General features: G+C 41.5%; 1 protein-coding gene across 3 annotated transcripts in view; it reads right to left on the minus strand.

The window, feature by feature from the left end:
* LMBR1 (limb development membrane protein 1) overlaps positions 1-20802 on the minus strand; it is a 161065-nt gene that overhangs the window by 18816 nt on the left and 121447 nt on the right. For all 3 annotated transcript variants that reach the window (XM_073581597.1, XM_073581598.1, XM_073581599.1), the window contains exons 10-13: positions 9256-9336; positions 8509-8585; positions 8224-8301; positions 3848-3921 (exon numbers count right to left, since the gene is read on the minus strand). In XM_073581597.1, the coding sequence (XP_073437698.1) occupies positions 3848-3921; positions 8224-8301; positions 8509-8585; positions 9256-9336 (310 nt within the window). The remainder of the gene's footprint in view (positions 1-3847; positions 3922-8223; positions 8302-8508; positions 8586-9255; positions 9337-20802) is intronic.

Below are 20802 nucleotides of genomic sequence, written 5' to 3' on the forward strand. Positions count from 1 at the left end.
TCCGTGCTCTGCTTGTAAGCAGCGCATGATGTCCCTGCCATGCACTGTTTACAAGTATAAAGCAGCTGTTGGCACTGGAACAGGACACTGCAAGGGAGCGAAGTGAAGGTAAGTAGGATGGTTTATTTTTTAAAGTTTTTTGATGGGGAGCCTTGCATACAAGGATGGGGATGAGGAGCTATGCATACAAGGATGGGGATGAGGACCCATGCATACAAGGATGGGGATGAGGAGCCATGCATACAGGGACAGAGATGAGGAGCCATGCATACAGGGACAGAGATGAGGGGACAATGCATACACAGCTTATACTCGAGTCAATACGTTTTCCCAGTTTTTTGTAGTAAAATTAGGGGCCTAGGCTTATACACGGGTCAGCTTTTACTCGAGTATATACAGTAAATATATTTTTTTTTAACCAGGCTAATTTTATTGCACAGTAAACTATAACTTGCAATTTAACAGTGTCAATGGATGGTGACATTACAGGATTTGATCAATGGTGTATCTCCCTATGAAATAATGTATTCCATTGTCCAATAGTGCTTAAAAGGGTTTGCAGATTCTAAGAATGAAGGCGATCCATCCCATTCACTTTTTTCACTGGGCCAGGGTGCCGCCAGTGGGGGTCTAGCAATATCCTAACACTGCAGAGCTTCTACTAATCTCCCCTGTTACAATGGTTGGGTATATATAAAATGTACGCCCCATTACAGTACTTAAACACAAAATCGGACCCATATACACATTTATATACGTATAAAACACAAACATTGATGATTAGCAGAGGGGTTGTCGTCCCAAAAAATGTAAAAGATTTAAACTTCCTAATATACTTTCTAAACATTTAGTTAATTAAACTGTGTTCCAAATTATTATGCAAAAGAGTTTAGGAGTGATAAGGTTAGAATTTTTTTGTTTGTCATTTAAACTCATTGATGGTGACGTGTCAGGGCTCTTTATATCACTGAAAGCAATTGCAGATACCTGTGCACATTAGTTTGGCAGGTGTGTCCAAATAAAGGCAAGACTACTTAAGAAGGCTGTTCACATTATTAAGCAGCCTACATTTTTTGCCAAAATGGGAAAGAACAAGGATGTGTCGGCTGCTGAGAAGCAACAAATTGTGGAGTATTTAGGTCAAGGCATGACTACAATCAACATTGCCAAGACACTTCATCGTGATCATCGCACAATCAAGAAGTATGTAGCTGATTCCCAGCACACACGTGTGCATGCTGATAAGGAAGAATTGAGGACTCTTTCCAACAGGCAATTGCGTCAGGTTAAAAGAGCAGCTGCAAAAATGCCTTGTCATAGCAGCAGACAAGTTTTTGAAGCTGCTGGTGCCTCCAACGTCCCCCGAACAACAAGATGCAGGGACCTTCAGAGGTTTGCAGCTGTGCGTAAGCCATCCTGTCGACCACCTCGATCCACTGCACACAAGCAGAAACGGCTCCAGTGGGCCAAACGATACATGAAGACTGACTTCCAAACTGTTCTGTTCCCCGATGAGTGCCGTGCAATGCTCGATGGTCCAGATGGATGGAGTGGAGGAAGGCTGGTTGATGGACACCCCATGAAAACACGGCTAAGGCGCCAACAAGGAGGAGGTGGAGTAATGTTTTGGGCTGGAATCATGGGGAGAGAGATTGTCGGCCCCTTTAGGATCCCTGAAGGGGTAAAGATGAACTCCATAATCTATGTGGAGTTTCTAAAACAGCACTTCCTGCCATGGTTCAAGAGGAAGAACCGTGCTTTCCGCAGCAAGATCATTTTCTTGCATGATAATGCACCGTCTCATGCTGCAAATAACACATCTGCATCTCTGGCTGCTATGGGCATAAAAGAGGAAAAACTTATGGTGTGGCCACCATCTTCCCCTGACCTCAACCCCATTGAGAACCTCTAAAGCATCATCAAAAGGAGTGTCTATGATGGCGGGAGGCAGTTCACATCTAAGCAACAGCTCTGGGAGGGTATTCTGTCCACATGCCAAACAATTGAAGCACAAACCATCCAAAAACTGACAAACTCATCGGACGAGAGAGTTCAGAAGCTTCTTTCGAACAAGGGGTCCTATGTGCAAATGTAACATCACCTAGAATAAAGTTTTGACTTGAAAACTGTTTGATTTCATTTTGTAATAAGCTGATAATGCTTATAATTTCACAATTGACCATTTTTTTGTTCAAAATAAAAAGGTTGAAAACTCTGCTGTGCATAATAATTTGGAGTGCATTTTGAGTGTTTCTTATTTTAAAAAAATATACTGTTTTCATAGGCAGTTTGTTCAAAAACATTGCAATTATACTAGAATATTAGATGACTGGAAAATAACAATGACTGCTATTCATATAGGTAATTTAGAGAAAATATGAGGAAATATTTTTTGCATAATAATTTGGAACCCAGTGTAAGGCAGCCCCCTTCATCATGGCTGATGCCGAACCAGAAACAGAGCTGGTTTACCTAGTGAACGTTGCCAACAGACAGCCCCCTCCTAGTTCCATACTCGTGTGAGAACGACGTGGAGGACGATAAATGCGGATTTCAAATACAAAAGTATATTAGAAAGTTTATTTATTTTACCTTTCGCACACAGAATTTTCTGCCCTTTTGTTGGGCTTGTAGAAGAAGCTGTATTTAGTGATGCACTGAAGGCAGAGACACCTGCAGGGTTACATACGGTACTTAGGCTTTATAACCCAACTTGTCCTCCAAACTAGCACATTGGACAAGTAGTTTTTTTCCCCCTTAGAAAAGATCACTTGGTGCAGAGGTAATACGTACAAAAGAGGAATAGAACTAATTTACAATATTCAAGTATCTTGGGGTTTTTTTTTTTACAAACAAAAAAAGATGGAAGCTGCAATGTACAGCCAATGTGAACCAGGCCATACTCTACTACTTTCTGCCTAAAGAATGATACTGCCAAACGGATTCCAGAAGGAATATAAATCGATTTGCTCTGCCTCATTATTCAGCGTTTCAGACAGAACCTCAGGCATAGCCGCAAGTGTGTGCCAGAAAGGGAATGTGAACAGCGTCTAACTGTGATGGTTGTACATTAGATCTCTAGTCTAAGATTAGAGTGAATCATTCAAGCCCATGTACAAGCTAGGCCACACATTTTTAACTTGTCCAACCCTAAGAGACTTGCAAAATAACCATCTGCGCATTTGGAAAAGACTTTCATTGACCACGCACATAGGGATGTAAACCGTTATAGTGATGCTTTCCTTGACCGGATGTAAACCGCTATAATGATTCCTTTCCTTAACTGGAGCAAGTTCAGATATGAGCTACCAGGATGGTGATAGAACTGTAAAGTATGTCCTATGAGAAACGGTTAAAGGATCTGGGAATGTTTAGCTTGCAAAAAAGGCTAAGAGGTGACTTAACAGCTGTCTACAAATATCGGAAGGGATGTCACCATGTAGAGGGATTATCATTATTCTCCTCATTTCCACATGGAAACACGAGAAACAATGGAATGAAACTGAAATGGAGAAGATACAGTTTAGATTAAAAAAAAAAAAAAAAGTATTTTTTTAATAACAGTGAGGGTGATCAATGAGTGGAACAGGCTGCCACGAGAGGTGGTGAGTTCTCTTTCAAAGGAAGTCTTCAAACAGAGGCTGGACAGACATCTGTCTGGGATGGTTTAGTGACTCCTGCATTGAGCAGGGGGGGGGGGGGTTGGACACGAAGACTCTGGGGCTGCCTTCCAACTCTACCACTCTACGATTCTATGACAGCATGAGGTTACAATTTATTGATATGATTGAATACAACAGACTAAAAAAAGCTACACATGTATAAGTGATCAGTATAGAAAGGATATAAAATTAAAATGATTTCCAAAGTAGCGCCAGCAAATCCAAATCTGAATAGCGATGCATTTCCAATACCTGGGCCCTAGGGAAAAAATATACAAAATGTCATCACAAGATATATTACAATATATCAACTTCTTTTCTATAGGAAACTACGCCAACAAAAATGCAACAGATGAGTCAAATACGCAACACATTTTCAGGTCAAATTCCCCTCAATATCGTAGTACCAGTGTTGCAAAAAAAAAAGAAAGATCTGCAGCAAAGTTATGTGAATTTTACACCTGCAGCATGTCAATTTACGCAGCAGATTTCCTTTTTTGCAAAGCAATGCTCCTTGAAGACACCGGTGGATGGAGTACAATGCTTACTGTGCAATTACTGAGTTCAATGTATAATAGCATGTGAGAGCAGGACTTAAGGTTAATTTTACATTTACACAGAAATTGCTAAACGGCAAGAAATAGGTCTTTGTTAGAATGCAAGAAAAGGGTGAAAGCACAGACATGCTGGTGATTTCGGGGGGTTGGGGTAGATGACTGGTTACTCAGAATTTTCCTGCTCCACCTCTTCTGTCCGCAGTATTGTAGGAACATACTCCTACACTAAAGAAGAAATGCTCAAAAAGACAGTGCGCATGCAACATCAAGAAGTACGAGTCGTAAGTTTATGTAGATGGCAGAAGTGGCAAGTATCCCTAAGATCTGCAAATTATCAAATTTTCAAGCTCCTGGTGCTAATCCTCCTGTGGCATGTTAGAGGGGCATAAGCGCCAGATTGAAAACAAATTTCTTTAGCCTACGGAATTCTCAAATTGGATCAAGTATTGTGTGATGCTTCCTGTTCTTCAACGTGCTACTGATCACCAATGGAGAGGAATGGAATTCTTGAACTGAGATACAATTCGTTTGTCACTCCGGCATAGGCTGAAATGTCAGCATGGTCAACGTTGTTTATCCCAGTAGTTGGAAAACAGCGATAAACTGGAATGACAGCAAAAGGTGTACAGAAGTGAACGTCTGCAAAGACGGATCATCAGAAGAACGGCTCATAGTGACCCATTGTGGTTGTGAAATTAGTCCTCAATTACTATGCCTGAGGCATCAATCATACTGTGGCTAAGGCATCAAACAATGTCTACACAAACTATCATCAATCGTTTTCCCGACAATGGGCTATGAGCTAGATGTCCGGCTACAGGTGTTCCAATGACCTCATGCCACCATTCTAAAAAAGGGATCACGGTGCAGAGCAAGTCGGCAATGGAGGCTGGAATGGAGGTAGCAATGATAGCTGGAGATTGGACTGCACATCACTTGTACAACGCCAAGAAGACGCCTTCATGAGGGAACACCACACTAGTCCTACACAAGGTAGGGGAGACATACTGTGCAGTAGCTGTACCCATCGGGTGGAACTTGTGATAGAGACATTTTTCTAAAGTGTCCCAGAAGCTATTTTTCAATATGACAACACTAAGCCACATGTTGCTTGTGTTACTGTGAGCAGCCTGCATGGCCTAAATCTGCTACCATGGCCTGCAACGTCTCTGGACTCGTCTCCTGTCGAGCATATCAGGGACGTCATTGGTCAGCAATTGCAAAGGGAGCTGCAAGCAGCGGATCTTGATGATTTGCAAGTGCATTCAGTGCTGCAGAATATTCCACAGACAACCATTAATATCCTTAATGACAGCAGCCAAGACATGCAAGCGCAGGAATGTGTGTGTGCGGCACTCATACTCAATACTGAATAAATCGAGATCTTTCGAGAATTTTCTTTCCAATAGTCCGCCGTTTGAATTCCATCAACATGTCTATCCATCCAATGATTTCCATAATCCCACAACTTTTTCTTCTTGGTGTTGAAATTCCAGTGTTGACGAGTGAGTATGTGCATATCTACGTAGATGGATACACACACCCCCAATAGTAGAACCAATTAAACATTATCTGAAAGTATGAAGTGTAACTACTAAAGGAAGATAATTTCTTTAAGAATGTCTTAATGATTCTTGCAGAACATGAATTAATTCCTCCATACGATGAGATCAGAGAACTGGCCGGAATCCAGCTTTCTGCGACTCGCAGACATCCACCAAAGCTGTCTTGCAGGTATCATGAGAAAATCTAGGGCAGGTACTAAAGGAGAATGTGCCACCGATGCCAAAAATGTAAAACACAGACAGCTTGTTTCATGAAATTGTTCTTACACCTGTGCAGGTTTCTACACAAATACAAAGCCGACAAGCAAAAGCTCACTGCTAAATGTAGGTAGACACAAAAAAGCTTACAGATTAATTTACAAAGGGAAGAAATCTAATTCCTTCCGTGTGGGAAGTGTAGAAAAAGAAAAAGAAAAAAAAAACAAAAAAACATACGGTGTCTCTAAGGTTAAAAGAAATATAACATATATTATTAAAAGCCAGATCAGTATATTTATAATAGCTCTTCCTTAAAAAGGAGTAACCCTCGTTTTAATTTTTATTTCATAAATCTATAATAGTGCACATGAAAATAAGCAACTTTGTCTACAACGCTGTAAAAAAAAAAAAAAAATTATATACTGTATATTTTTATTTATTTATTTTTTTACAGTGTTGTAGAAGACAAAGTTGCTTGTTTTCATGTGCACTATTGTCCAGAAGTTTACTGATGCTTTAATCCAGGTCTGGTAGAGAATCTCTCAGGAGACCATTGACGGCCTCATCAGGATCATGCCCAGACACTGTAGGTAGGTCATACAGGCACGTGGAGGCCACACACACCACTGAGCATCATTTCCTTGCTGTATATCTATCTCAAGTCTTAGGCCATGTACCCACGTATGCAGAAAAAATAACTGACTCCTTCCCAGGAAAAACGTGTTTTTTTATGCATTTTTTACAGGAGCATCCTCCTGCTCATAGAATATAGTTAGAAATGTGGGTTTTTCCGTGTAATTAATGAGCATGCTGCATTTTTTACCGAGATGCGTTTTTTTTGCGGAAAAAACGCATCAATGTGCACAAAAAGTGCGGAATTCATTAAAATGAATGGGATGCTTCTTGTAAGCGTTTTTTTAAGCGTTTTTGCTGGTAAAAACTATTAAAAAAACACGAAAAAACGCTTACGTGGGTACACAGCCTTAAAATTTGATGTTTTTTTTGCGCAATTTACACCGGAATTTTGACACCTTTCGCTTTAGAAATATACCCGATTGAGTCCTGTAGTTAAAATATGATAGACTGACATTTTTGAGTAAGTTGTATTTAGGCCATATTTTAAAACCACTGTAAAAAAAAACAAAACAAACACAACATGAATTGGGAAACGCATTGTGTGAGCATGATCTTATGAAAAAAAAGTTACAGTTTTCCTTTAGCAAATTGTCAAAAGTCAGTTTGTAAATTCTCCCTGTGCTAAGTGAAGAGCAGGATGACAGTCATCTCTGCACAATAAAGAGGTTGTCCACTATTTTCTCATTGATGACCTATCACCTATCCTTAGGATAGGACATCAATATCTAAGGGGCCCCGCCAATCAGCTGTTATCAGTGGTGGCGACCAGAAGTACAGAGTTGCGAACCTGGCTGTCTACTTGTAGTGGCCGGGGCTTGTTACTCCATACCTGCCTACTATTGGCTTGTATAGGAGGCGGATGTGCAGCACTCTGCCGCGGTCACTTCAAATAATCAGGGGTGCTGGACCCCTGCCGATTAGACATTGATTACCTATCCTAAAGGGGGTTTTACACATAGCGATATCGCTAGAAATATCGCTAAAGCATCACCGATTTGGTGACGCAGCAGCAATATCGCTATGTGTGATACTTACCTCCGACCGGCTCCCCCGCTGTCTGTCGCTGATCGCACGAGATCGCGCAGCTCCATTTCTCGTCAGGCGCTTCCTGCTGGCGCCGACGAGCGACGCGTGGACGCGGACGGGAGGACGCCAGGATCGCTGCATGTGAAAGGTAAGTAACGACCGCTGTATCGCTGCTGCATCGCTGTGAGATCTGCCTGTGTGGCAGCTCACTAGAGACCATTTAGCGATGCACCAGCGATCCTGACCGGGTCGTATCGTGGTCGGGATCACTGGTACATCGCTAAATGTAAAGGGGCCTTAAGGAATAGCCAGCAATGTATGAGCATTGGACAACCTCTAAGTCGACACTCTTAGGCATGAAGATTCACATAATGCCACTGTATTTCACCTATCAGCAGTAAAAAACTCACTAACAAGAGTGCTTCACTCAACCACTACAGCTCCCTGATGAGTATATGGGGGCAAAATAGGTCGTGTTTACTTTAAAGGAGAACTTACATGGTTCTTCACATACATAAGAATAAAAAAAAAAAAAAGTGATAGAGTTAGCCCATAGACACACACACAAATTCTCTGTACCTTTGAACCCTTTGGCATTGCAGTCTCATCAACCAGTAGGCGAAGTATGTTCAAGGACACCAAAATCACAGAGAAAGACTAAAAAGTAAAATACAAAAGCAGTGAATACACATTACAAATTGTTAAACTGACCGCTGACCCTTTAATGGTCAAGGGAGTATGTAATATGCCATAACTTTAAACCATTGCTGGAAACAGAAGCCAAAGCCTAGACCCTGGAATTATTTGTGTTTGGGCAGTGATGAGGTTAATGCGCCGAAGTACTTATCGATGAAGTATAATTACCGTTGCAATGAGGAGCAGAATCATTACAGCCGGATAGACCAAATTCCTCTCCCAGGCTGAAGCTTTCTTACGTCTTTCTACATAAAAACAGAACAAGCAAAAACTAAACTGTATAAATCCTAGTAATAATGAATAGACGTGAACCAATATCTCAGGGGCCCCAAACTCACAAACATCATTCATAATTATAGAGAGAAATTATCTCTAGGATAAATTGACTTTTGTGTTAAAAATTTGTGAAAACTAAATAATGGAAATTGAAATCTACATCAGGCCACCATTTCAGCCTTCATTCTGTTAGATTCTCTAGATCTGAAGTTCCACACGTTCACTCATCCCTAGTAGGGTTACTCCTTCAGGAAAGTTGTTGTTACTGTGAACTCACTGTAAAGCCATGAAAGCTGCGAAGCACACCATAGACACAAGATGGACCCCGGTACGGAAAGGTTGTGTGGTCAACTGGGTCCACTCATGATTTGATGGCATATCGATATAACAGGGGTGCGACCGCCGCAACTTCCACCGATCCTGAGAGTAAAGGGGGGATGCAGTACTGGTGTAGCGCTGCACTGGTTCTGCACAGCTGCATCCACCACCACCAAGTTCCCGGCACAGCTGGGTGGTCAAGAACCTCAGGGGACATTCACTTTATTCTCAGGATGGATAAAGTCATCACTCTATAAAATGAAAAATCGCCAAAAGTCATTACCAAGCGCACAAGCAGCTATCAATCCTATAGTTACTAACCAAGCTTGGATTTCATAGCCTTGGCATTGATTAGGTCATGCTCTATCCTCTTTGTATTGTTGTCTACTGCAGAATTTCCTCCTAAAAAATAAAAATTAATAAAGACAACATTAAAAACCTATAGTTTCAAGTGCATGTACCTACAATAACTAATGAGAACATGAATCATTTATACATGTGTGGTCACTTGCCCTACAGGACAAGACTCCAGTCATCCATGCCAGAAAACCTCTGTGGGAATTTTCGAGCACGATGTAGCCTTACAGATCAGCAGCGTTGGCATCAGAATTTGCAGCGGATTTCATTCAATTCAACTTCAAGATTAGATTGATGGGGAGTTTAAGATCTCTTATTCAGTATTTTTAATAGCTGTAATATCACTAAAGGGTATGCTATACTCCTCATGATATATTTTGAAACCCCCGACAAAAAGCAAATAACCGCCGTCACTGCTGGCCGATAATTCCTTTAAGAACCAAATTCAACATGGCCGCAGGAACTGGCTGCTCTTTACTGAAAATGGCCACCATACAAAAAAAAAAAAAAAATAGAAAATTCTTCAAGAAAAAAAAAAAAAAAAAAAAAAAGACCAACTTCTGGCTACATTGCTTGCTAATATGAGAAAAAATGTAAATTTTGGAAGGAAATCCTTTTCAAAAAGGGGTTTTACTTTATAAAGAGTTCTCAGCATATGCAAAAGATATGTCAAAATTGTTGGCTACTTGTTGGATCCGCAACGTAACTATACAAGTTTATGGGCGTTTTGGTAAGTGAGTTGGGCTTGGCTCTTTCTACAAACATCATAAACAATACATGATAGATATACAAAATTCTTGCGGTGTAACAGCTGGTATCCCCATAAAAAAAATAAAAATCAGAGCTCCCAAAATCCCTTATGTGTTACGAGCGGTAGTAAGCATGCGAGACTCTCTCAATGGCCAACTTCCAATTACATAGAAATCAATGCAAGGTCTTACATACGCACCACTTTCCCTTTCACAAAGGGAAGTATGGGATCACTTTCTTGGGATCGTGCAATTCGGATCCTCGGGGACCAAACATTCATCACCTATATAAACGTTGTTCATGGGACAACCCCTTTAAGTCAAATGCATAAATCAAGGCACCAGAACGTTTCAGAGAGGTGCCCATTATATTGTGTCATAACAGTCTAGCCAATAGATCAAATTAGTAGACGCGGCTTGCATGGACTAGTTCATAAATATGATGGATTCTCCATACAAAACCACAAAGCAGCTCATTTAAGGTCAATTTAACTGTATTATTTTATTTTTCTTCCAGCCCCAACATCGGGTTTTCGCACCTCAAAGGAAGCCGTAAGAGTATCTATTTGCGTTCCCTTCGGGTGATTGGCATCTCTACACCAATTAGTTTGAAATTACACTGTTACTAGCGTGCAATAAAAACAGCGCCTTTCATCTTTCTTAACTTAGCAAAGATACCGTCTAACCCAATAACTTTGATCAAATACAGATTTTTGATCCTGCCACACCCGTCTCTGTGGATTTTGGAAAACCAATAGCCGCAGGCATTTTTTTTTTTTTTTAATTTAATATACAAGAAAAAAAAAAATCTTTTCTTGCTTTATTCTTCTCAATAAAAACCTGATGCTATATGTGTAACTTAAGATGTTGGAAAGTCACCTTCCCCAATCTTGTTTTTTTGGGGGAGAAGTTGCATTAACAAATCACAACTCTCGATTGTGTTAGCAAATTGAAAGCCAAGCCCTGGGTGCGGAGCGAGATGGCACATAATTATACATTTTGCTACAGCGCTCTTCTGAAACTTCCTATGTATAATTTGAGTGTAATTAGATATTAAGGAATTCGCTGGGGTTAATCGAAAGGCAAAGTGTCAGGGATTTGTTTGTGTACAGGATGAGCGCCGACATTCCTGATGTTTTACAGCATTGCGTTCTAATGGTTCTCAGAACACGGAGTCAGTGTAATGTTCTATTCAAGACTTCGGCGTTCACCTTCACTTTGTCCATCCCAGATTTGCCATAGTTTAAGGTTTACACAAAGACATTTCCCATAAAATAAAAAAAAAAATTATGCATTTTTGTATCATTTATTCATATAGTCGCTTCTCTATATCCAATATTCAATAATGGATTCACATAGAATTGTGCTGGACACAGAATTCCCCTGCTTAGAAACCGATACTCATAACTTGTATTCTGAGAACTGCATTATCTGACATTTTTAGGCAGTGTGCACACGTTGCCTTTTTTTTTTTTTTTTTTGCATTTTCCCGCTGCGGAATTGCCGCGAAAACGCAAAGAAAACGCATCCCATGCAATCCTATGGGATTCCGCAATGCTGTGCTAATCCGCAGCATGCTCATTCTTTTTGCGGAATCGCAGCGATTCTGCACCCATAGGATTACATTGATCCGCTCACTTTCCGCATGTGGCTATGACCACCATGCGCAAAGTAAGCAGATCATGTGCGGATGGTACCCAGGGTCCGGAGGAGAGGAGATTCTCCCCCCAGGCCCTGGGTACCATAATCCTGTAAAAAATAGAATTAAAATAAAAAATAGTGATATACTCACTCTCCGGCAGCCCCCGGAGTCCTTCCTGCCTCTCACCACGCTCCCAGCATCTTCCAGGCCCAGTAATGCTTTGCGCGAATGACGTCGCACTATCTTGAGCATGACGTCATCTCAGGTCCTTCATGCAAAGCATTACTGGGACTGGAAGATGCTGGGAGCGCAGCAGAGTAGATCGGGGGCCGTCGGAAAGTGAGAATAACAATATTTATTTTTTTAATTCTTTTAACATCCTATTTCCAAGCGATCCTAATCGCTTGGAATGGGCAAGCATTCCGCAAGCGAAAAACGCTTGCAAAATTTCCGCAGCATTTTAACAACGTAGGTACATGGCCTAAGGCTATGTGCCCACATTGCAGAAATGCTGCGGAACTGTCTGCAGCATTTCCGCAACTCCCCGCCGTGGGTAAAACGCATGAGAATTCACATGCATTTTCACCGCAAAACACAAGCGTTTTTAGCTTGCAGAATGCTTGCGCTTTTCCAAGAGATTTGAAGCATCGCTTGGAAAAGTGATTGACAGGTTGGTCACACTTGTCAAGCATAGTGCTTGACAAGTGTGACCAACTTTTACTATTGATGCTGCCTATGCAGCATCAATAGTAAAAGATAGAATGTTAAAAATAATTAAAAAAATAAAAAAATAGAGATATACTTACCCTCTGTCGGCTCCCGGAGTCCTCCCGGTCCTGCCGGCAACTTCTGTTCCTAGTGATGCATTGCGCGAATGACCTCTGATGACGTAGCAGTCACGTGAGACCACTATGTCATTAGAGGTCATTCGCGCAATGAATCCCTGGGCACGGAAGTTGCTGGCAGCGCCGCTAAGGACCGGGAGGACTCCGGGGGCCGACAGAGGGTAAGTATATCTCTACTTTTTATTATATTTATATTTTTTACAGGAATATGGTACCCAGGGCTTGAAGGGGAGTCTCCTCTCCTCCAGACTCTGGGTACCATCCGCACATGAAGCACTCACTTTACGCATGGTGGGCATAGCCACAAGCGTAAAGTGAGCGTTTCAATGCAATCCTATGGCGGCGGAATTGCCATGATTCCGCAGAATTAATAGACATGCTGCAGATTTTACAGCTATGCGATTTTGCAGCTGAAAAATCCGCAGCATTGGCACAGCTACTACGGAATTCCATATGATTGCATGGGAATGCGTTTTGTTAGCGTTTTTTAAATGTTTCCGCAGCGGCAAAAACGCATCGGAGATGCTTAACAAACGCAACGTGGGCACACAGCCTAAGGCTGTGTGTACACATTGCTTTTTTGCTGCGCTTTTTTTTTTCCAGTACAGATTTGTTACAAAACCTGTAGGATTTCCTCCTACCAGCAAAGTGAATGAGAATTCTCAAGTCTCATGAACACGTTTGTTAGTTGTGACTTGCAGATTTAAACCTGCTGCATGTCAATGCTTTTAGACTGTGTGCACACATTGCGGAGTTTGATGCGTTTCCGCAGCGTTTTTGAACGCGCGGAATTGCATCAAATCCACAGTGTAGTACAGTACCAATGATAGTCAATGGGAATTTGAGAATTGCTGTGCACATGCTGCGGAAAAATCCGCACGGATTCGCAACATTTTATTTTCTGCAGCATATCAATTCTGCACCTATTGAAAATTCCCCAGACAGATCCGCAACGTGAGCACATAGCTTAGTGTTTTTGCTGCAGATTTCACCCATACTAATGAGTTGGAAAAAATATGCACCAAAAAACGAAAGTTTAAAAAAAATAAATGCATTTTTGCCGCTGCATTTTTCCTGCCAAAAGATGCAGAAATTTCTGAGCGAAATTCTGAACTTGTGCACATACTCTAATACTGTTCCAGTTGCATTCAATTCCCCAGTGTATGTTGGGGCAGCCCGGTTTGCTTTGGTTAAAAAATTTTCAATATAGGGATTGGAGGGGTTGTCCAGGTATATAATATTGATGATCTATGCTTAACTGTGTGGCCCGAAAGGAAGACATTTTAGGATTAAAATAAACGGCTTAATGTCAAACTAATCTAATCTGTTTCTAATATACTTTAATTAAAAAGTCCCATAAACCCCTTACTACTCCAATTGCTTTATTTTTTGACTTCCTGTTTGATGATGCTTCATTTGAGAGCCCCCAGTGCATGCTGGGATATTCCATCGCATCATCAGGAGACAGAGGCTGCGGTCACTGCCACAGCCTCTACCCCATCTTGAAATGAAGAGTCATCAGTAATGTCCGTTTTAGAGGCTGGGATAGAGCCAAATCTACTGAGCATGCGTCAGTTGTCAATTCAGACGTATGCTCATTAGAATCTTGTCACTCTGCAATATTTTGTTAAATGCCGAGTGACAGTGCACTCGCCAGAAGTGACGAGCTGGTAAAGCGCACTGTCACTGAGCATTAAAAAGAAAATCGTACAGTGACAAGATCCTACTGAGCATACGTCAGAATTGATAACCAATGCATGTTCAGTAGAGCAGGGACTGCCTCAGCCCCTGAAATGGACGTCACTAATGATGCTTCGATTCAGTGTGGGAGCAGAAGCTGTGGCAGCGAACACAGCCTCTGCCCTCTTGATGACGGCTTGTTCGAGTAGCCCAACTTGCACTGAGGCTCTCACATGAAGCAAACAAAGTAGGTTAACAAAATAAAAGTAGATTAGTGAGGGAAAGATAGGTATTTTTAATTAAAGTATATTAGAAAAGAGATTACATTATGACATTAAATATCAGATATTTAAGATTAAAGGGGTTGTCCACTACTTTAAATTAACCCCCCAATGTATCCCCCCGGGGCCCCTAATAAATTTTGTAAATACCTCATGTTGCCTATACTGCCCGTGAGCGGCACTATCGCTGGCTGCTCACTGGCAGCACGTGACCCCCAGCTGCAGACGGCTCTTGCTTTCGCTGATGTCCCGTCAAGTGCTGGCAGCAGCCGGGGGTCCCTCTTCCTCCTTCCGCGCTGGCTGCCAGGCTGTGGGCGTAGTTATCCCCCCGCGTCACACCAGGCATCCAACGCGCGCCCATTCATTGAAAAAGCGTGCGGTGGATGCTGGGTGTGATGCAGGGGGTAACCCCACCCACAACCTAGCCGCCACCGTGGGGACCCAGCGCTGAGTCAGCCTCACTTGTCGTGACGTCAGTGCTGGGTCATGTGCTGCCTGTGAGTGGCCACAAATAGCGTCGCTCACAGGCAGTATAGGCAACATAAGGTATTCACAAAATTCATTAGGGGCCCCGGGGCGATACATTGGGGGGTGGTTAATTTAAAGTAGTGGACAACCTCTTTAAAACAAATGTTAGTGTCGGACCAACCCTTCAAGCTGCACGTACATTGAAAGACAATCATGAACAAGCATTTTTAAATAATGTTTGTTTCACAATTATCTTTCAGTGTAAGCAGGCTACTGATCACCCGGTGAACGAGCAAAACACTCATTTATGGGGTGAAATTTGCACAGTGCAAAAGATCATTTTCGGCGATGCATCACTGTGTAAACAGGACTCACACTGCCAAGAACTATCCCAGCCTACTAATACTAAGCAATTACATGCACTCAGCGCGCATCACTTTAGACTGCCTGTGTAAAGGTTATTAAATATTTGTTTTAGTGTTGCTGGTCATGGCTATGCCATTAATATCAAATTAGTAGGAGTCCAAATCCATTCATTTTTACACACCAAAGATGAAAACAGAGACCTCTAGGGACGAGGTAACACCTAAAAAGGAGCATCTTTTCATGAGAAAGGTTGAAAAACAATCGACAAAAGTTCACTGCAGTTATCAAAAGAAGTAGAAAGCCAAATCAGTATGAGTGTTTCCCGTGAAGACATACGGTGTACACTGCAGAGGAATGGCATTCATGGGTGATGTACATGACGGAAGCCTCTCCTAAAGCCCATGCACAAAAAAGCCTGTCAATTTGCTAGTGCCTATGCTGAAAAATATGAAGACTACTGGGACTCTATCTTTGTCTCATCACTCCGGAGAATAAAGGTTTTTGGAACAGATGGCTTCAAAAGAACATGGCATGGCAAAGGTGAGGAGTACAAACATGGTGGATGCAGTCCTTATGTGGGGCTGCATGAGAACTGTTGGCATCGGGGATCTACATTTCATCGATGGCATCATGAAGTCACAGATGTGCTGCTCTACACTGACAGAAGACACTACCATTACTCCTTGCACTTGATAGACGTGCACTTTTTCAACTTGACAATGATCCAAAACACACATCTAAGGCCTCTAATACATCTCTGAAGAAGAGGGTGAAAAAGATTCAGTGGCCAAGCATGTCTCCTGATCTGAACCCAACCAAACACCTATGGGGACCTCTGAAGAGACAAGCTGAGTATCAGTCTTCATCCGGCATAAAGGCTCTAAAAAGAGGTCATTCATGAAGAATGGAAAAATATAAGATATTGCAATATGTTTCCAACTTGTTCATTCCATGCCTATAAGGTTTGGTGCTGTTCTTAAAAAAAAAAAAAAAAAAAAAAAAAAAAGAAAAACTATGGAAGCACAAAATGCTGGATGTAGTCAATTTTCACGTGGTGTATTCATTTTCCCATCAACCAATTTGAGTAAAACTGAAGATTTTGTAATTATAGTTATATTATAAAGCTTTATTTTATGCTAAGGGTTAAAAACATGTTTTATGAAACTCAAGTCTTGTAAAAAAATTTGAAATTTTTCTTGCATTCAGTGAGTTATTGATTAAAATCTTACTTTCAAAATGGGGGGTACTTATCTATGCTGAACACTGTATGAACCTCAACTTTATCCTTAACTAAGGGTCCTTATAGACCCTAAGTAACGAGTGCCGACTGACTATACGAGATGTTCGATGTGCGTTTAATGGATCCTTACAAAGACCCTTCAAGTGTCTAAGGGGACGAACAATCGTTAATACGAACACGCAGACCCCATAAGGCTGCACATCCAGTAGCACATCCTCGGTTTACATGGTGGTACATGCATCCGACCCTTGGGCTGCAGGATGCTTGTGCGTAAATTGATCACTGACCTTATTATATAGGTTGATGACCTAACAAAGCTCATGTAATGCAATCAGCCCATGCAAACAGGGGCTTAACTTGCCATCATTCCTTCCTTGGCGTTTACCTTACTTTTGCCTTAATTACTCTAGGAACAAGCCATGTTACCAATTGTACTTCTGTGTAGATGTTCTTAAAAAGATTAACACCCAAAAAATATATGAGGACTTTTAGCATGTCATACAAATTTGTAAACCTGCTATTAACATTAATGTTGAGATTTGATTACTTGAAGTTTCATTTCTAAAGCCTGAGGCTGCACTACTGAAAGCCTCCGATATCACATCCCCTTTGTCAAATACAAGTTCTGCAGGAATAAAAATGTTACTGTACATTAGCCAGATGAATGACCCAAGATATGTAATCCTATAGTAGATGACATTTAGCATTGTGTACTGGTCTCTCTTCAATACTCGCATTATCACAAGCACAACGCAAAGTGTAAAAGCTTCTTCACATTAGCATGCAAGTGCCAGAGTCATATCAGAATGTTCCGCTGATTAATACGTCTGCTGATAAAGACACTTTGGGCTTTGCTGAGCGCTAAGTAAGAGAAAAACACTAATCCTTCAGTGAATTCAGAACAAAGTACCACTGTGCAGACGTTCACAACTTACAGCTTTGCCGTGACACCATCAGATTAGCAGTTTCTTGTCCTACTGGAATAGTAGAAGCGGATTTCTTCTAACGTTAACATTCAGACGTGGTACAAGGAGGAACATCTGAAGCTCTACTGCTCCTCAAAGTGTCACGTGTAAGCATGACCTGAGAAGACCGGCACACCACAGGTCACTTTTACATTGAGTGATAAGTGGTGCGGAGGACATCCTGTCGACAGGTATCTGGCAGGACATTTGCATGGCCAGCAGGTATCATACACCTATCGGAAACAGTAAGCCCTGCTACCTGGGAGGCACCTTTTTTAGTTTCCAAAAACCCTTGTCCCCCGAGCTGCAGGTTGTTTTAAAAAAGCAACTTTGCTTTACTCACTCTCACTGGATCCAGCGCCGAGTCAGCACCACTGCTCTTGCTGTTATTGTCTGCAGCACCGACGTCACATTGACAGCACTGTAGTTGGTAACAGAGGTCAGCAGATCTGGCTTTGCTGAAGACACAAACCACTCAACACCACAGATCCAGTGCTTTCCTTGTGACCATCAGCGCTGCAGACAATCACATATACCAGGAGCATCGGCAGAGACTCAGTGCTGGACCCCAGAAAGGTGAGTAAAGCAGAATTTGATTGTTTTTTCCCCTCTCCCCCAAACAGTTCTCCATATTAATGGATCATGTGTCACTTATTGGGTGTGGTTCTTCAAATTCATGAGCTCAGTATAACCACACCCCACCATGGATTGGTCCAGTAAGTGATATATCGGAACAAGCGATACATCAGGCTGCTCTTAAGTACCAAAAATCTTGTGAAAGATTCCCTTTCACAACGGGAATTATTTCCTGTTGTTTTGGATACTGTTTTGGAACAGTCTTGCTTTTAATTTATTTAGGAGGCCGTAATGGCACAGCGGATATTAAAATCGTAGAGTAGGACTGCCCCATATGGGAATGCCGTGATGTGGGGGGGTGGCTCAAATAACTGATCAATTATTTGCTAAGTGTCTCATTTTAAAGTACAGTTATAAATTAATATGTGCATATGCACTTTATGTATTGCGTTCTGACCACAAGCAGCGCTGGCTTCTCCCTCTTTTTTTATTTATTACTGACAAGACTCCATATTCAAATTGTTTTTTTTAACTCATTCACCCTAAAGCCTGTTGTTTTCATCTTCCTGACCAGGCCACTTTTTTTTTTCAATTCTGACCCCTGTCAATTTAGGAGTATAACTCTGGAATGCTTCAATGGATCCCAGTGATTGAGAATGTTTTTTGTGACATGTTGGGATTCATGTTAGTGGTAAATTTTCGTAGATAGGATTTGCATTTATTTATGAAAATATCAAAATTCACACAAAAATTGGAAATGTGAAACTTTTAGTATTTATGCCCTTAAAACCAGATCGTTCTATCCGCCAAAATAGTTAATAAATAATACAGTTGTGCTCAGAAGTTTACATACCCGGCAGAATTTTTGCTTTCTTGGCCTTTTCTCAGAGAATATGAATAATAACACCAAAACTTTTTCTCCACTCATGGTTAGTGGTTGGGTGAAGCCATTTAATGTCATACTACTGTGTTTTCTCCTTTTAAATCATAATGACAACCCAAATGAAAAGTTTACATACCCCATTTCTTAATACCGTGTATTGCCCCTCTAACATCAATGACAGCTTGAAGTCTTTTGTGGTAGTTGTGCATGACGTTCTTTATTTTCTCAGATGGTAAAGCTGCCCACTCTTCTTGGCAAAAAGCCTCCAGTTCCTGGAAATTCCTGGGCTGTCTAGCATGAACTGTGCGCTTGAGATCTCCCCAGAGTGGCTCAATGACATTGAGGTCAGGATACTGAGATGGTCACTCCAGAACCTTCACTTTGTTCTGCTGTATCCAATGACAGGTCAACTTGGCCTTGTGTTTTGTATCGTTGTCATGTTGGAACGACGAATGCGCAGCTTCCTGGCTGATGATTGTAAATTTGTCTCCAGTATTTGCTGATAATGTGCTGCATTCATCTTTCCTTCAACTTTGACCAATTTCCTGTGCCTTTGTAGCTCACACATCCCCAAAACATCAGCGATCCACCTCCGTGCTTTACAGTAGGAATTGTGTTCCTTTGTTAACCTCTCTCCAAATGTAATGTTTATGGTTGTGACCAAAAAGTTCAATTTTGGTCTCACCACTCCAAATTACCTTGTTCCAGAAGTTTTGAGGCTTGTCTCTGTGCTGTTTTCCATATTGTAGGTGAGATACTTTGTGGCATTTGCGCAGTAACGGCTTTCTTCTAGCGACTCGACCATGCAGCCCATTTTTCTTCAAGTGCCTCCTTATTGTGCATCTTGAAACAGCCACACCACTAGTTTTCAGAGTCCTGATTTCAGCTGTTGTTACTTTTGGGTTTTTCTTTGCATCCCGAACAATTTTCCTGGCCGTTGTGGACAACATTTTTGTTAGTCTACCTGACCGTGGTTTTGTTTTTACAGAGCCCCCGATTTTCCATTTGTTAATCACAGTGTTAACGCTGCTGACTGGCATTATCAATTCCTTGGATATCTTTTTGTATCACTTTCCTGGTTTATACAGTTCAACTCCCTTTTTTCGTAGATCCATTGACAATTCTTTTGCTTTCCCCATGAATCACAATTCAGAAACGTCAGTGACTGGATGAAAGATGCCAGAGTCTGTCTTGGTTTGTCATTATGATTTAAAAAAAAAAAAAAAAAGAAAAACATAGTAATTTGACAATAAATGGCTTCTCCCAACCACTAACCATGAGTGGAGAAAAAGTTTTGGTGTTATCATTCATATTCTCTGAAAAAAGGCCAAGAAAGCAAAAATTCTGCCGAGGTATGTAAACTTTTGAGCACAACTGTTTTGTGATAAAAATGATCATGCAATATGATTCTCCTTATCAATACAGTCACCAAACATGTCCGTTTTTTTTATATTATTTTAGTGGTGAAAAAAAATCTGAAGTTTGCAACAAAAAAAAAAAAATTGGGGGAGTTGTGTCACCATTTTCCGAGACCCATAACATTTTTACTGTATTTTTAGCTTTGTAAGACAAACTTTTTTCCCCCAAATTAGGGGGGAAAATGGGGGTGTGTCTTGCAAAGCGGACCTGACTTACCATATGCCGTGTTCAGAGGGTGTCCGGCGGTTGCTGGCCGGTGCTGCGGGTGCCTCCGGTGCCCAGCAGTGCTGCGTGTGTGCCCGGCGCTGCCCGAGGCTCTGCCGACATTGTGATATTGTGCGACAGGCCAGAGCCTCGGCATTTCCACAGTTCCCCTCTGTGTGCGGTGGTTCCGATA

This window comes from Dendrobates tinctorius, unplaced genomic scaffold (assembly GCF_039654945.1).
Source record: "Dendrobates tinctorius isolate UK_male_01 unplaced genomic scaffold, ASM3965494v1 ptg000070l, whole genome shotgun sequence".
In the NCBI taxonomy this organism is placed as follows: domain Eukaryota; kingdom Metazoa; phylum Chordata; class Amphibia; order Anura; family Dendrobatidae; genus Dendrobates; species Dendrobates tinctorius.